The sequence below is a fragment of the Lepidochelys olivacea genome (genome assembly GCF_965140295.1).
Source record: "Lepidochelys olivacea isolate rLepOli2 genome assembly, chromosome: 28".
NCBI lineage: Eukaryota > Metazoa > Chordata > Testudines > Cheloniidae > Lepidochelys > Lepidochelys olivacea.
The window spans coordinates 1,687,971-1,699,475 of NC_140438.1; the positions used below are offsets into that span (position 1 = coordinate 1,687,971).

An 11,505-nucleotide genomic window follows, 5' to 3' on the forward strand; every position below is an offset into this window, starting at 1 on the left:
CTGGGAGAGATTGATAGATAGAGGGGTCTTATGGGAGAGATAGGTAGACAGAGGGGCGTATGGGGAGAGATAGGTAGGTAGAGGGGGTGTCTGGGGAGAGATCGATAGAAGCTGTATGGGGCTGGACAGACATGGGGTGTCTGGGGATCAATAGAGGGCTCCCTGGGGGGCTCAGGGCTCTGGCAGGGGAGGGGTCCCCCTGGGGTCAGAGGTAACAGGCAACGCAGTGGTCGTGGGTGGAGGGCAGGAGAGGGGAGAGCTGGGGACTTGGGGTGGAGGGGGGTGGGTCATGTTTGGGGGCGGTTGTGGGGGGACAGAGGAGGTGGGGGAGGGCAGGAGGCGGTGGTAGGGCTGCGGTGGGGGAGGGAGTAGGGAGTTTAGATGGGGGGGCTTAGAGGAGATGGGGGGGTTGTGGGCTGCAGGGAGGGTTGGCCGTCCGAGGGGGCAGATCTGTAAATGGGGGGAGCAGGAAGAGACATAGGGAGTGAGAGCCATAGAGACAGGTGAAGGCAGGATGGAGCCAGGGAGAAAGGGAGGGATAAAAGGCCAGGGGTGGAGGGAGAGAGCACCAGGAAGAAAGGATGGAGGAGGGGAGAAATGGAGGGATAGGAGACCAGGAAGAAAGGATGGAGGAAGGGAGAAATGGAGGGACAGGAGACCAGGAAGAAAGGATGGAGGAAGGGAGAAATGGAGGGACAGGAGGCCAGGAAGAAAGGATGGAGGAAGGGAGAAATGGAGGGACAGGAGGCCAGGAAGAAAGGATGGAGGAGGGGAGAAATGGAGGGATGGGGGCCAAGAAGAGAGGATGGAGGAAGGGAGAAATGGAGGGATAGGAGGCTGGGAAGAAAGGATGGAGACGGGGCAAATGGAGGGATAGGAGGCAGGGAAGAAAGGATGGAGATGGGGGAAATGGAGGGACAGGAGGCCGGGAAGAAAGGATGGAGACAGGGGCAAATGGAGGGACAGGAGGGCCAGGAAGAAAGGATGGAGACAGGGGCAAATGGAGGGATAGGAGGCCGGGAAGAAAGGATGGAGACAGGGGGAAATGGAGGGACAGGAGGCCGGGAAGAAAGGATGGAGACAGGGGCAAATGGAGGGATAGGAGGCCGGGAAGAAAGGATGGAGACAGGGGCAAATGGAGGGATAAAAGGCCAGGAAGAAAGGATGGAGACAGGGGCAAATGGAGGGATAGGAGGCAGGGAAGAAAGGATGGAGATGGGGGAAATGGAGGGATAGGAGGCCGGGAAGAAAGGATGGAGGAAGGGAGAAATGGAGGGACAGGAGGCCGGGAAGAAAGGATGGAGGAAGGGGAGAAATGGAGGACAGGAGGCCGGGAAGAAAGGATGGAGATGGGGGAAATGGAGGGATAGGAAGCAGGGAAGAAAGGATGGAGACGGGGGAAATGGAGGATAGGAGGCAGGGAAGAAAGGATGGAGGAAGGGAGAAATGGAGGGACAGGAGGCCGGGAAGAAAGGATGGAGGAAGGGAGAAATGGAGGGACAGGAGGCCGGGAAGAAAGGATGGAGATGGGGGAAATGGAGGGATAGGAAGCAGGGAAGAAAGGATGGAGGAAGGGAGAAATGGAGGGACAGGAGGCCGGGAAGAAAGGATGGAGGAAGGGAGAAATGGAGGGACAGGAGGCCGGGAAGAAAGGATGGAGGAAGGGAGAAATGGAGGGACAGGAGGCCGGGAAGAAAGGATGGAGACAGGGAGAAATGGAGACGAGCCAGGAGAGGGAAGGGGGGACGGATGGATGGAGGTGGGGGGGAGACAGGGGATGGGGAAGACCGGGACGGAGGAAGATGGGGGGATGGAGAAGACCCAGGGGAGGGAAGGGGAGATGGGGGGGTGGGTGATCGGGGAAGGGGTGACAAAGGGGTGACAAAGACAGATGTTGGGGGGCAGGGAAGGGGGGGACGGATGACCGGGGAACGGCGAAGGATGGAGAAGACCCAGGGGACAGGGCGGGGGCCGCATTTCCCTCCCCCCCCGCACCCCCTCTTACCTCTGCCAGCTGCTGCAGGCCGGGGGCCCCCCCTCCCTCCCCGGCGGCCCCCCTGGCCGGGTCTAGCGCCGAGCGAGGCTCCGCATCTCCCAGAGCCTCAGGCAGCGGCCATGGGGCGGGTGGGGGCGGGCGTGTGGGGGGGGGAGGGAGGGAGAAGGAGGCGGCCTGGCTGGGGGGGGGGGAGGAGGCAGGGAGCGGAGCTCGTAGGGGGGGCTGCGTATGTCAGCAGAGTAGAGACCCCCCCAGCGAGGAGCGGGGTGTGTGTGTGTATGGGGGGGGGATGCAGGCTCTGTGGGGGGGGCCGGAAGGATCGCAGTGAAAATAACCCAGAGGGAGGCGAAGGCAATCAAAGCCCCCCCCTTTCTCTCTCCCTGGGAGGGGCCCCTCCTCCCCAGCAGGGTGGGGTGTGCGGGGGGGGGGCGCTGAAGCAGGGACGTGTCGTTCAATGGTGGCAGGAAAGGAAGGGAGATGGGGGGGATCAGCTGGAGTCGCTCTGGGCTAGGACGGGGGGGGGGTTCGGGGTGGGGGGGCTGCCCCCCCTCCCCGTGCTCAGCCCAGATGCATCATAGCGCGCGTCACGGGGTCTTAAAGGAAACTCGCCGTTTGCGGGGCTGCAGCCCCCCCCCCCAAAAAAAAACACACAGCCCAGAGGGGAGAAGCGGGGGGGGCGGCGGAGAGAGAGGGGATGAGAGAAAGGAAGGAGAGAATGGGATGGGGGCTGGGAGGCAGGACTCCTGGGTTCTCTCCCGGCTCGGGGAGGGGAGTGGGGGCCGCTGGGTTAGAGCAGGGGGGCTGGGAGCCAGGACTCCTGGGTTCTCTCCCCGCTCCGGGTGGGGAGTGGGGGCTGCTGGTTAGAGCAGGGGGGACTGGGAGGCAGGACTCCTGGGTTCTCTCCCCGGCTCGGGGAGGGGAGTGGGGGCCGCTGGGTTAGAGCAGGGGGGGCTGGGAGCCAGGACTCCTGGGTTCTCTCCCCGGCTCCAGGAGGGGAGTGGGGGCCGCTGGGTTAGAGCAGTGGGGGCTGGGAGGCAGGACTCCTGGGTTCTCTCCCCGGCTCGGGGAGGGGAATGGGGGCTGCTGGGTTAGAGCAGGGGGGGCTGGGAGCCAGGACTCTGGGTTCTCTCCCCGGGCTCCGGGAGGGGAGAGGGGCTGGTGGGTCAGAGCTGCAGGGGGCAGGGCTGGGCTAGCAGGGGTTGCGGGTCGGGAGTGAGGGGCACCCGCAGAGCTGTTCCACTTTGCCCTGAAATTGCAGCAGGTATAATCACACTCGAACCCGGGGTCAGCCGTGAAGCGAATCAGCAGCAGGTGTAAACCAAACCCAAGGCAGCGCTTCCTCTCCCCGACGCTCAGGCGACCTGGGGAACTCCTCGCCACAGGACGCTGGGACGGCCAAAAGTATACCCGGGGTCAAGCACGAATGAGAGACGTTCCCGGCAGACAGGTCCATCAGAGCCTGGTAGCCCAGACTGGCGGGGACGCGGCCCCCATCAGAGGCCAGACTGGGGCGCTGTGCTCAGCACTCAGAGGGGGGTTCTGCTTGGCTGGGATGGGGGCCCCCTAGATCACAGACAAGGGATGGCAGGGGAGGGGCTCAGTAGGGGATGCTCTCCCCCTCAGTCAGTGAGGACCACAATGCCTCATATAACCAGCCGCCCCGCCCCAGAGGTGGCCGCATCTCAGCCCCGGGCGAGGGGTCCCTGGGTCACCGGCCGCCCCGCTCCAGAGGTGGCTGCATCTCAACGTCAGATGTTGTGCTTGGGGGGTGCGGGGGTGGGACTGGGAGCACAGCAGGGCCCCATGGACACAGAGAGGTCACAGGGCCCCACTGGGTGTCCGTTCCTCAGCGCCCCCTGCTGGGGAGAGGGAAGGAGGGGTCCTCCCCCGCCCTGGGGCCTCATCTCACCTGCCCGCTGCCCCCCCCCCCCCCGACCCGCTGCTAAATTTAAAGGGCCGGAGGTGGCAGGTTTACCAGGACGTCAGAAGATTCACAGGCCCGAGTCCTGTGATGGGGAATTTTACACCCTTTCGTACGTAAGCGACCCAGATACCAGCCCCGGAGGGGACGGGACCGGTCACCTGCAGGAACAAACCAACCTTCCCCCCCAGACACGGGGCCGGCCTAGCAGGGGCTGCGGGTCGGGAGTGAGGGGCACTGGCAGGGCTGCGGGGGCAGGGCTGGGATGGCAGGGGGCTGGGGTCGGGAGTGAGGGGCACCGGCAGGGCTGGGGGGGGCAGGGGGCTGCGGGTCGGGAGTGAGGGGCACCGGCAGGGCTGGGGGGGGGCAGGGGGCTGCGGGTCGGGAGTGAGGGGCACCAGCACGGCTGGGAGGGGCAGGGGGCTGAGGGTCGGGAGTGAGGGGCACCGGCATGGCTGGGGGGGGCAGGGGGCTGAGGGTCGGGAGTGAGGGGCACCGCTTGGGGCTGGGGGGGGCAGGGGCTGCAGGTCGGGAGTGAGGGGCACCGGGCAGAGCTGGGGGGGCAGGGGCTGCGGGTCTGGAGTGAGGGGCACCGGCAGGGCTGGGGGGGCAGGGGCTGCGGGTCGGGAGTGAGGGGCACCGGCGGGGCTGGGGGGGCAGGGGCTGCGGGTCGGGAGTGAGGGGCACCGGCGGGGCTGGGGGGGCAGGGGCTGCGGGTCGGGAGTGAGGGGCACCGGCGGGGCTGGGGGCGTGCAGGGCTGGGCTGGCAGGGGGCTGCAGGTTGGGAGTGAGGGGCACCGGCGGGGCTGGGGGGGGCAGGCCTGGGCTGGCAGGGGGCTGCAGGTCGGGAGTGAGGGGCACCGGCAGGGCTGGGCTGGCAGGGGGCTGCAGGTCGGGAGTAAGGGGCACCGGCAGGGCTGGGGGGGGCAGGGCTGGGCTGGCAGGGGCTGCGGGTCGGGAGTGAGGGGCACCGGCAGGGCTGGGGGCGCAGGGCTGGGCTGGCAGGGGCTGCAGGTCAGGAGTGAGGGGCACTGGCAGGGCTGGGGGGGCAGGGGCTGCAGGTCGGGAGTGAGGGGCACTGGCTGGGCTGGGGGGGCTGGGCTGGCAGGGGCTGCGGGTCGGAAGTGGGGGGCACCGGCAGGGCTGGGGGGGCTGGGCTGGCAGGGGGCTGCAGGTCGGGAGTGAGGGGCACTGGCTGGGCTGGGGGGGCAGGGCTGGGCTGGCAGGGGGCTGCAGGTCCGGGAGTGAGGGGCACCGGCAGGGCTGGGGGGGGCAGGGCTGGGCTGGCAGGGGGCTGCGGGTCGGTAGTGAGGGGCACCGGCAGGGCTGGGGGGGGCAGGGCTGGGCTGGCAGGGGGCTGCAGGTCGGGAGTGAGGGGCACCGGCGGGGTTGGGGGGGGGCAGGGCTGGGCTGGCAGGGGCTGCAGGTCGGGAGTGAGGGGCACCGGCGGGGCTGGGGGGGGCAGGGCTGGGCTGGCAGGGGGCTGCAGGTCGGGAGTGAGGGGCACCGGCAGGGCTGGGCTGGCAGGGGGCTGCAGGTCGGGAGTGAGGGGCACCGGCAGGGCTGGGCTGGCAGGGGGCTGCAGGTCGGGAGTAAGGGGCACCGGCAGGGCTCGGGGGGGCAGGGCTGGGCTGGCAGGGGCTGCAGGTCAGGAGTGAGGGGCACCGGCAGGGCTGGGGGGCAGGGCTGGGCTGGCAGGGGCTGCAGGTCAGGAGTGAGGGGCACTGGCAGGGCTGGGGGGGCAGGGGCTGCAGGTCGGGAGTGAGGGGCACTGGCTGGGCTGGGGGGGCTGGGCTGGCAGGGGCTGCGGGTCGGAAGTGGGGGGCACCGGCAGGGCTGGGGGGGCTGGGCTGGCAGGGGGCTGCAGGTCGGGAGTGAGGGGCACTGGCTGGGCTGGGGGGGCAGGGCTGGGCTGGCAGGGGGCTGCAGGTCCGGGAGTGAGGGGCACCGGCAGGGCTGGGGGGGGCAGGGCTGGGCTGGCAGGGGGCTGCAGGTCGGGAGTGAGGGGCACCGGCAGGGCTGCGGGGGGCAGGGCTGGGCTGGCAGGGGGCTGCAGGTCGGGAGTGAGGGGCACCGGCAGGGCTGGGGGGGCAGGGCTGGGCTGGCAGGGGGCTGCAGGTCGGGAGTGAGGGGCACCGGCAGGGCTGCGGGGGGCAGGGCTGGGCTGGCAGGGGGCTGCAGGTCGGGAGTGAGGGGCACCGCGTGGGGGTGGGGCTGCAGGTTCTCGCTGGTTTCTGCCGCCCCCTGGTGGCGGCCGGGGCGCTGCGGGGCCGGTACCGTATATACTGTAGCCTGGCGCCTCGCCCCAAGCGGGAACATTGGGTTTGGCTGCGTTTTACCGTATTCCCCCGACATAGGGCGCACTCCAATCGCCCCCGTCCCTGTGGTCACGGGGCGGGACGCGGCTCTGCGCCAGCATTGGCCGAGGAATGGGAACGACAGGCCTCTTGTCCAATCGGCGCCGAACGGGGAGGGAATCCCACGTTCCACTCTTCCGCCTCGCTGCTGCCCGGCGGCGCGCGCCCTGATTGGCCCGGCCGCGGGGGAGGTGGGCGTGGCCGGGCGGCCGGACGCGGCGATTGGCGGAGGCGGGGCAGTGACGCGGCGGGGCCATGGCGGGGCGCTGGGGCCGCGTGGGGGCGCTGAGCGGGGCCGGGGCGGTGGGGGCCGCTGCCTACGGGGCGCACGGTGCGGGGGGGCCGGGGGCAGGAGGGGGCCGGGATCGGGAGGGGAGGGGCCGGGGGCGGGAGGGGGCCGGGATCGGGAGGGGAGGGGCCGGGGGCGGGAGGGGGCCGGGATCGGGAGGGGAGGGGCCGGGGGCAGGAGGGGGCCGGGATCGGGAGGGGAGGGGCCGGGGGCAGGGGAGGGGCCGGGATCGGGAGGGGAGGGGCCGGGGGCAGGGGAGGGGCTGGGGGCAGGAGGGGGCCGGGGGCAGGAGGGGGCCGGGATCGGGGGGGGCCGGGGGCAGGAGGGGGCCGGGATCGGGAGGGGAGGGGCCGGGGGCGGGAGGGGGCCGGGATCGGGAGGGGAGGGGCCGGGGGCAGGAGGGGGCCGGGATCGGGAGGGGAGGGGCCGGGGGCAGGAGGGGGCCGGGATCGGGAGGGGAGGGGCCGGGGGCAGGGGAGGGGCCGGGATCGGGAGGGGAGGGGCCGGGGGCAGGGGAGGGGCTGGGGGCAGGAGGGGGCCGGGGGCAGGAGGGGGCCGGGATCGGGGGGGCCCGGGGGCAGGAGGGGGCCGGGATCGGGAGGGGAGGGGCCGGGGGCAGGGGGGGGCCGGGATCGGGAGGGGAGGGGCCAGGGGCAGGAGGGGGCTGGGATCGGGGGGGAGGGGCCGGGGGCAGGAGGGGGTTGGGATCGGGGGGGTCCGGGGGCAGGGGGGGGCCGGGATCGGGAGGGGAGGGGCCGGGGGCAGGAGGGGGCCGGGATCGGGGGGGGCCGGGGGCAGGAGGGGAGGGGCCGGGGGCAGGAGGGGGCTGGGATCTGGAGGGTGGGGGGCCAGGGGCAGGAGGGGGCTGGGATCTGGGGAGGGCCGGAGGGAGCTAGGATTGGAGGGGAGGTCCGGGGGCAGGAGGGGGCTGGGATCGGGAGGGGAGGGGCCGGGGGCAGGAGGGGGTTGGGATCGGGGGGGGCCGGGGGCAGGAGGGGGTTGGGATCGGGAGGGGAGGGGCCGGGGGCAGGAGGGGGCTGGGATCTGGAGGGTGGGGGGCCAGGGGCAGGAGGGGGCTGGGATCTGGGGAGGGCCGGAGGGAGCTAGGATTGGAGGGGGGGTCCGGGGGCAGGAGGTCGGGGAAAGGGGCTGGATCCGGGGAAGGGGCCAGAGCGGGAGGGGCTGGGGAAGGAGGGAGGGGGGGCCAGAGGGAGCTAGGATTGGAGGCGCGGGGGTCGGGGAAAGGGGCCGGGGGCAGGAGGGGTTTAGGGGACTGGAGGGAGGGAAGGGTAGGAGGGGTCGGGGGTCTCTGCCCTCCCCCCCGGCCGGCCTAACCCCGCTCTCTCTGTGCCCCAGGCTTTCGGCGCAGTGACCGGGACGACTACCAGAAGGAGGTGGGGGGGTCATGGAGACCTGCGGGTGTACCAGTGTGGGGAGCGGGGGCTGGTGGGCCAGAGCAGGGCGGGGCTGGGAGCCAGGACTCCTGGGTTCTCTCCCTGGCTTCAGGAGGGGAGCGGGGGCTGGTGGGTCAGAACAGGGGGTGCTGGGAGCCAGGACTCCTGGGTTCTCTCCCCGGCTCGGGGAGGGGAGTGGGGGCTGGTGGGTCAGAGCAGGGGGTGCTGGGAGCCAGGACTCCTGGGTTCTCTCCCTGGCTCAGGGAGGGGAGCGGGGGCTGGTGGGTCAGAGCAGTGGGGACCGGGAGCCCGGACTCCTGGGTTCTCTCCCTGGCTTCGGGAGGGGAGCGGGGGCTGGTGGGTCAGAGCAGGGGGTGCTGGGAGCCAGGACTCCTGGGTTCTCTCCCTGGCTCAGGGAGGGGAGCGGGGGCTGGTGGGTCAGAGCAGTGGGGACCGGGAGCCCGGACTCCTGGGTTCTCTCCCTGGCTTCGGGAGGGGAGCGGGGGCTGGTGGGTCAGAGCAGGGGGTGCTGGGAGCCAGGACTCCTGGGTTCTCTCCCTGGCTCAGGGAGGGGAGCGGGGGCTGGTGGGTCAGAGCAGTGGGGACCGGGAGCCCGGACTCCTGGGTCCCTTCCCGGTTCCGTGTCCCTCACTTTTTGCTCTCTGCTGGCAGCTCTACGAGACGGCCAACAAGTACCACTTCCTTCACAGCCTGGCGCTGCTGGCCGTGCCCCACTGCCACCGCCCTCTGCTGGTGCGTAGCCTGGGGGTGCCCCCGTCTGCAGGGGTGGGGTGGCACCCCGGGGACCTCAGCTCCCAGGGGGACCCTTGTTTGCCCTCCCGGCGGCCCGCTGGATTGGTTGGGGTGGGCCTGTACCCCCCCACTGCTACCCATGCCCCCCCAGATACGCCCCCCCAGATACACCCCCTCTTGGTAAGATTCTGCCCTCCACCCTGCTGTCCCCGTCGCCAGGGTCTCCCTCCTCCCAGTCCCACACCCCAATCCCCCTCTCGACCCTCCTCCCCTCAGTCTACCCCCATCTTCCTCCACCCCATTTACCCCTCAGGATCTTCCCTCCCGCCTGGGGTGCCAAGAGCAGGCTGGGAACCCCAAGACCTGGCCCCTGGAGCCAAGGGAGCAGCTCCCCCGTCTGGCAGCTAAAGTAGAGCCTTTATCTTCTTGGGCTTAGACCGGGTGGGGGCGGGGAGGATGATCTGTGCCTTGAGCGAGCAAGCGGGGCTCAAACATCCCCAACTGTTCTCATGCTGCCCCCCCCCCGCTTTCCTCTGCCCCCCCAGGCCGGCGCGCTGCTCACCTCCGGGATGGGGCTCTTCTGTGGACCTCTGTATTACCATGCGTGGAGTGGAGACCCGACTCTCAACAAAGCGGCCCCCTACGGGGGCTCCCTCCTCATCCTCGGCTGGCTGGCGATGGCTCTCTGACCCCCCGCCCTTGGGGGACCCCCTGGCTGACCCCTCCCCCCGCACCACTGGGGCTCCTGGCCCCGCCCACCCAGCTGAATTGTCACTCAAGCCCCGCCTCCTGCGTGTGGGCCTGGCTTCCTCCAGCACTGGCCCCGCCCCCACTGGCTAGGCGATGTAGCCAATAGGTGCACTGGAGGTGGGGGGGGGGCATTGACTGTGCCAACCACTGACCAATTGGAGAGCCGGGCTTAATCTGTGCCTGTCACTCGCGGGCCTGGATCTGCAACCAATGGCAAAGCAGGAGGCCCTCCTCCTCCATTGGCTGAGCTGGTGGCCAATCAGAAGGCTGTCTCTGGGGCGGCTGTTGTCATTGGCCAAGGGAGTTCTCACCCAGGGACCAACTTTCTAGCCAGTGGGAGGGGAGCTCATTGGCTGATGCTGAGGGGTGGGCGGGCACTAGGCTAAGCCTTGTCCTATCACAGGCTGCCTGGGTTCTGATTGGCTGGGTGGAGCGGAAAAGCGGGATTGTCGCTTCATGTGGAAAATCGGTTGATTTGACGATTTTTTGAGTCCGTTTTTTCTTAATTAACGAATCAATAAACGCTAATTTCTACGCTGAGGCCTGGGCGTCCGGATTCTCTTTCTCCTCTCTTAGGTGAATTACGGCAGGGCGAGTGTGGGGGGGGGACCCAATGCGAAAACCTGAGAGAGGCTGGGAGGGGAAACTGAGGCACAAGATGGCGACGTGACTTAAGATCACACAACAGCCCAGTGGCGGAGCTGGGGAGAGAACCCAGGAGTCCTGGCACCCAGCCCTGCCTGCTCTAACCCACCAGCCCCCACTCCCTTCCCAGAGCCGGGGAGAGAACCCAGGAGTCCGGGCTCCCAGACTCCCTGCTCTAACCACCAGCCCCCACTCCCCTCCCGGAGCTGGGGAGAGAACCCAGGAGTCCTGGCTCAAAGCCCCTCCTGATCTAACCCACCAGCCCCCACTCCCCTCCCAGAGCCGGGGAGAGAACCCAGGAGTCCTGGCTCCTTTCCCAGGCCAGTCTCCCACCTTCGATTTCGCCCCCGGTAGTTATGGGGAGGACGGCTGGTGACGCAGGGACCCCTCGCCCGGCGCCGAGATGCACCCACCTCTGGGGCGGGGCGGTGGGTGACACGGGAACCCCTCTCCCGGCCCTGAGATGTACCCACCTCTGGGGCGGGGCGGTGGGTGACACGGGGACCTCTCGCCCGGGCCTGGGATTGACGGGCCTGGGCCGTGCCCAGCTGCGCCAGGCCCTGGTCTATAAATAACCGATGGATTCACAGGTGCTCGGGTTGCATCACCCCCCCCATCGCCATGCTGAGGACGGGGTGACTTCGACCCTTGGATAACTGGGGCAGGGAGGCCCGATGGGGAGTGGGGGGGGGGCAGGGAGCTCTGTGTGCAGGTACAAAACACGACACCCAGCCGAGCCCGTCACGCCTACACACGGGACAGGCCCGCGGGCGCCGGCTGCCGCCCACAGTTACCCCACACCCCAGAGACGCCCGGTCACAGCCCTGCCTGGCCCCCCATGAAACACACACACCTGCCCCCCCCGTGATGCCCCCCCCCACAGCTGCCCCCCAATGACACACCCACGGTGCTGCCCCCCGTGACACACACCCACGGTGCTGCCCCCCATGACACCCCCCCACAGAACCCCCACACACACACAGCTGCCCCCAGTGACACCCCCCCACACACAGCTGCCCCCCCACTGACTCACCCACGGTGCTGCCCCCCATGACACCCCCCCACACCCCCCACACACACATAGAGCCCCCCAATCACACACACACACACAGCTGCCCCCCCGTGACACCCCCCCACACAGCTGCCCCCCCATGACACACACCCACACCCCCACACACACACACAGCTGCCCCCCCATGACACACACCCCCACACACACACGGTGAGGGGGGCAGGGAGTGGGGTCGGGGGATACTGGGGGTGTGAAAGGGGGGCAGGGGACACGGGGAAGGTGGGCAAGCGGTGGGGGGGGGATACCGGGGAGGGGGGCAGGGAATGGGTGGGGGGTAGCGGGGGCGGGCCCATGGATCGGGGAGGGGGGAGGCTGCCCGGCGGGGGGA

General features: G+C 69.8%; 1 protein-coding gene across 1 annotated transcript; it reads left to right on the forward strand.

The window, feature by feature from the left end:
- The first annotated feature begins 6,523 nt into the window (after positions 1 to 6,523).
- TMEM256 (transmembrane protein 256) lies at positions 6,524 to 10,000 on the forward strand. The gene is made up of 4 exons (XM_084616435.1): positions 6,524 to 6,605; positions 7,920 to 7,957; positions 8,630 to 8,710; positions 9,256 to 10,000. The coding sequence occupies exons 1-4, from the start codon at positions 6,530 to 6,532 to the stop codon at positions 9,397 to 9,399; spliced, it is 339 nt and encodes a 112-aa protein (XP_084472561.1). The 5' UTR covers positions 6,524 to 6,529; the 3' UTR covers positions 9,400 to 10,000.
- Positions 10,001 to 11,505: the final 1,505 nt, after the last annotated feature.

Coding starts and splice junctions, on each gene's coding strand:
- TMEM256 (XM_084616435.1), top strand. CDS start 6,530: ATGGCGGGGCGCTGGGGCCGCGTGGGGGCGCTGAGCGGGGCCGGGGCG. Junction 6,606..7,919: donor CGCTGCCTACGGGGCGCACG/GTGCGGGGGGGC, acceptor TCTGTGCCCCAG/GCTTTCGGCGCAGTGACCGG. Junction 7,958..8,629: donor GGGACGACTACCAGAAGGAG/GTGGGGGGGTCA, acceptor CTCTGCTGGCAG/CTCTACGAGACGGCCAACAA.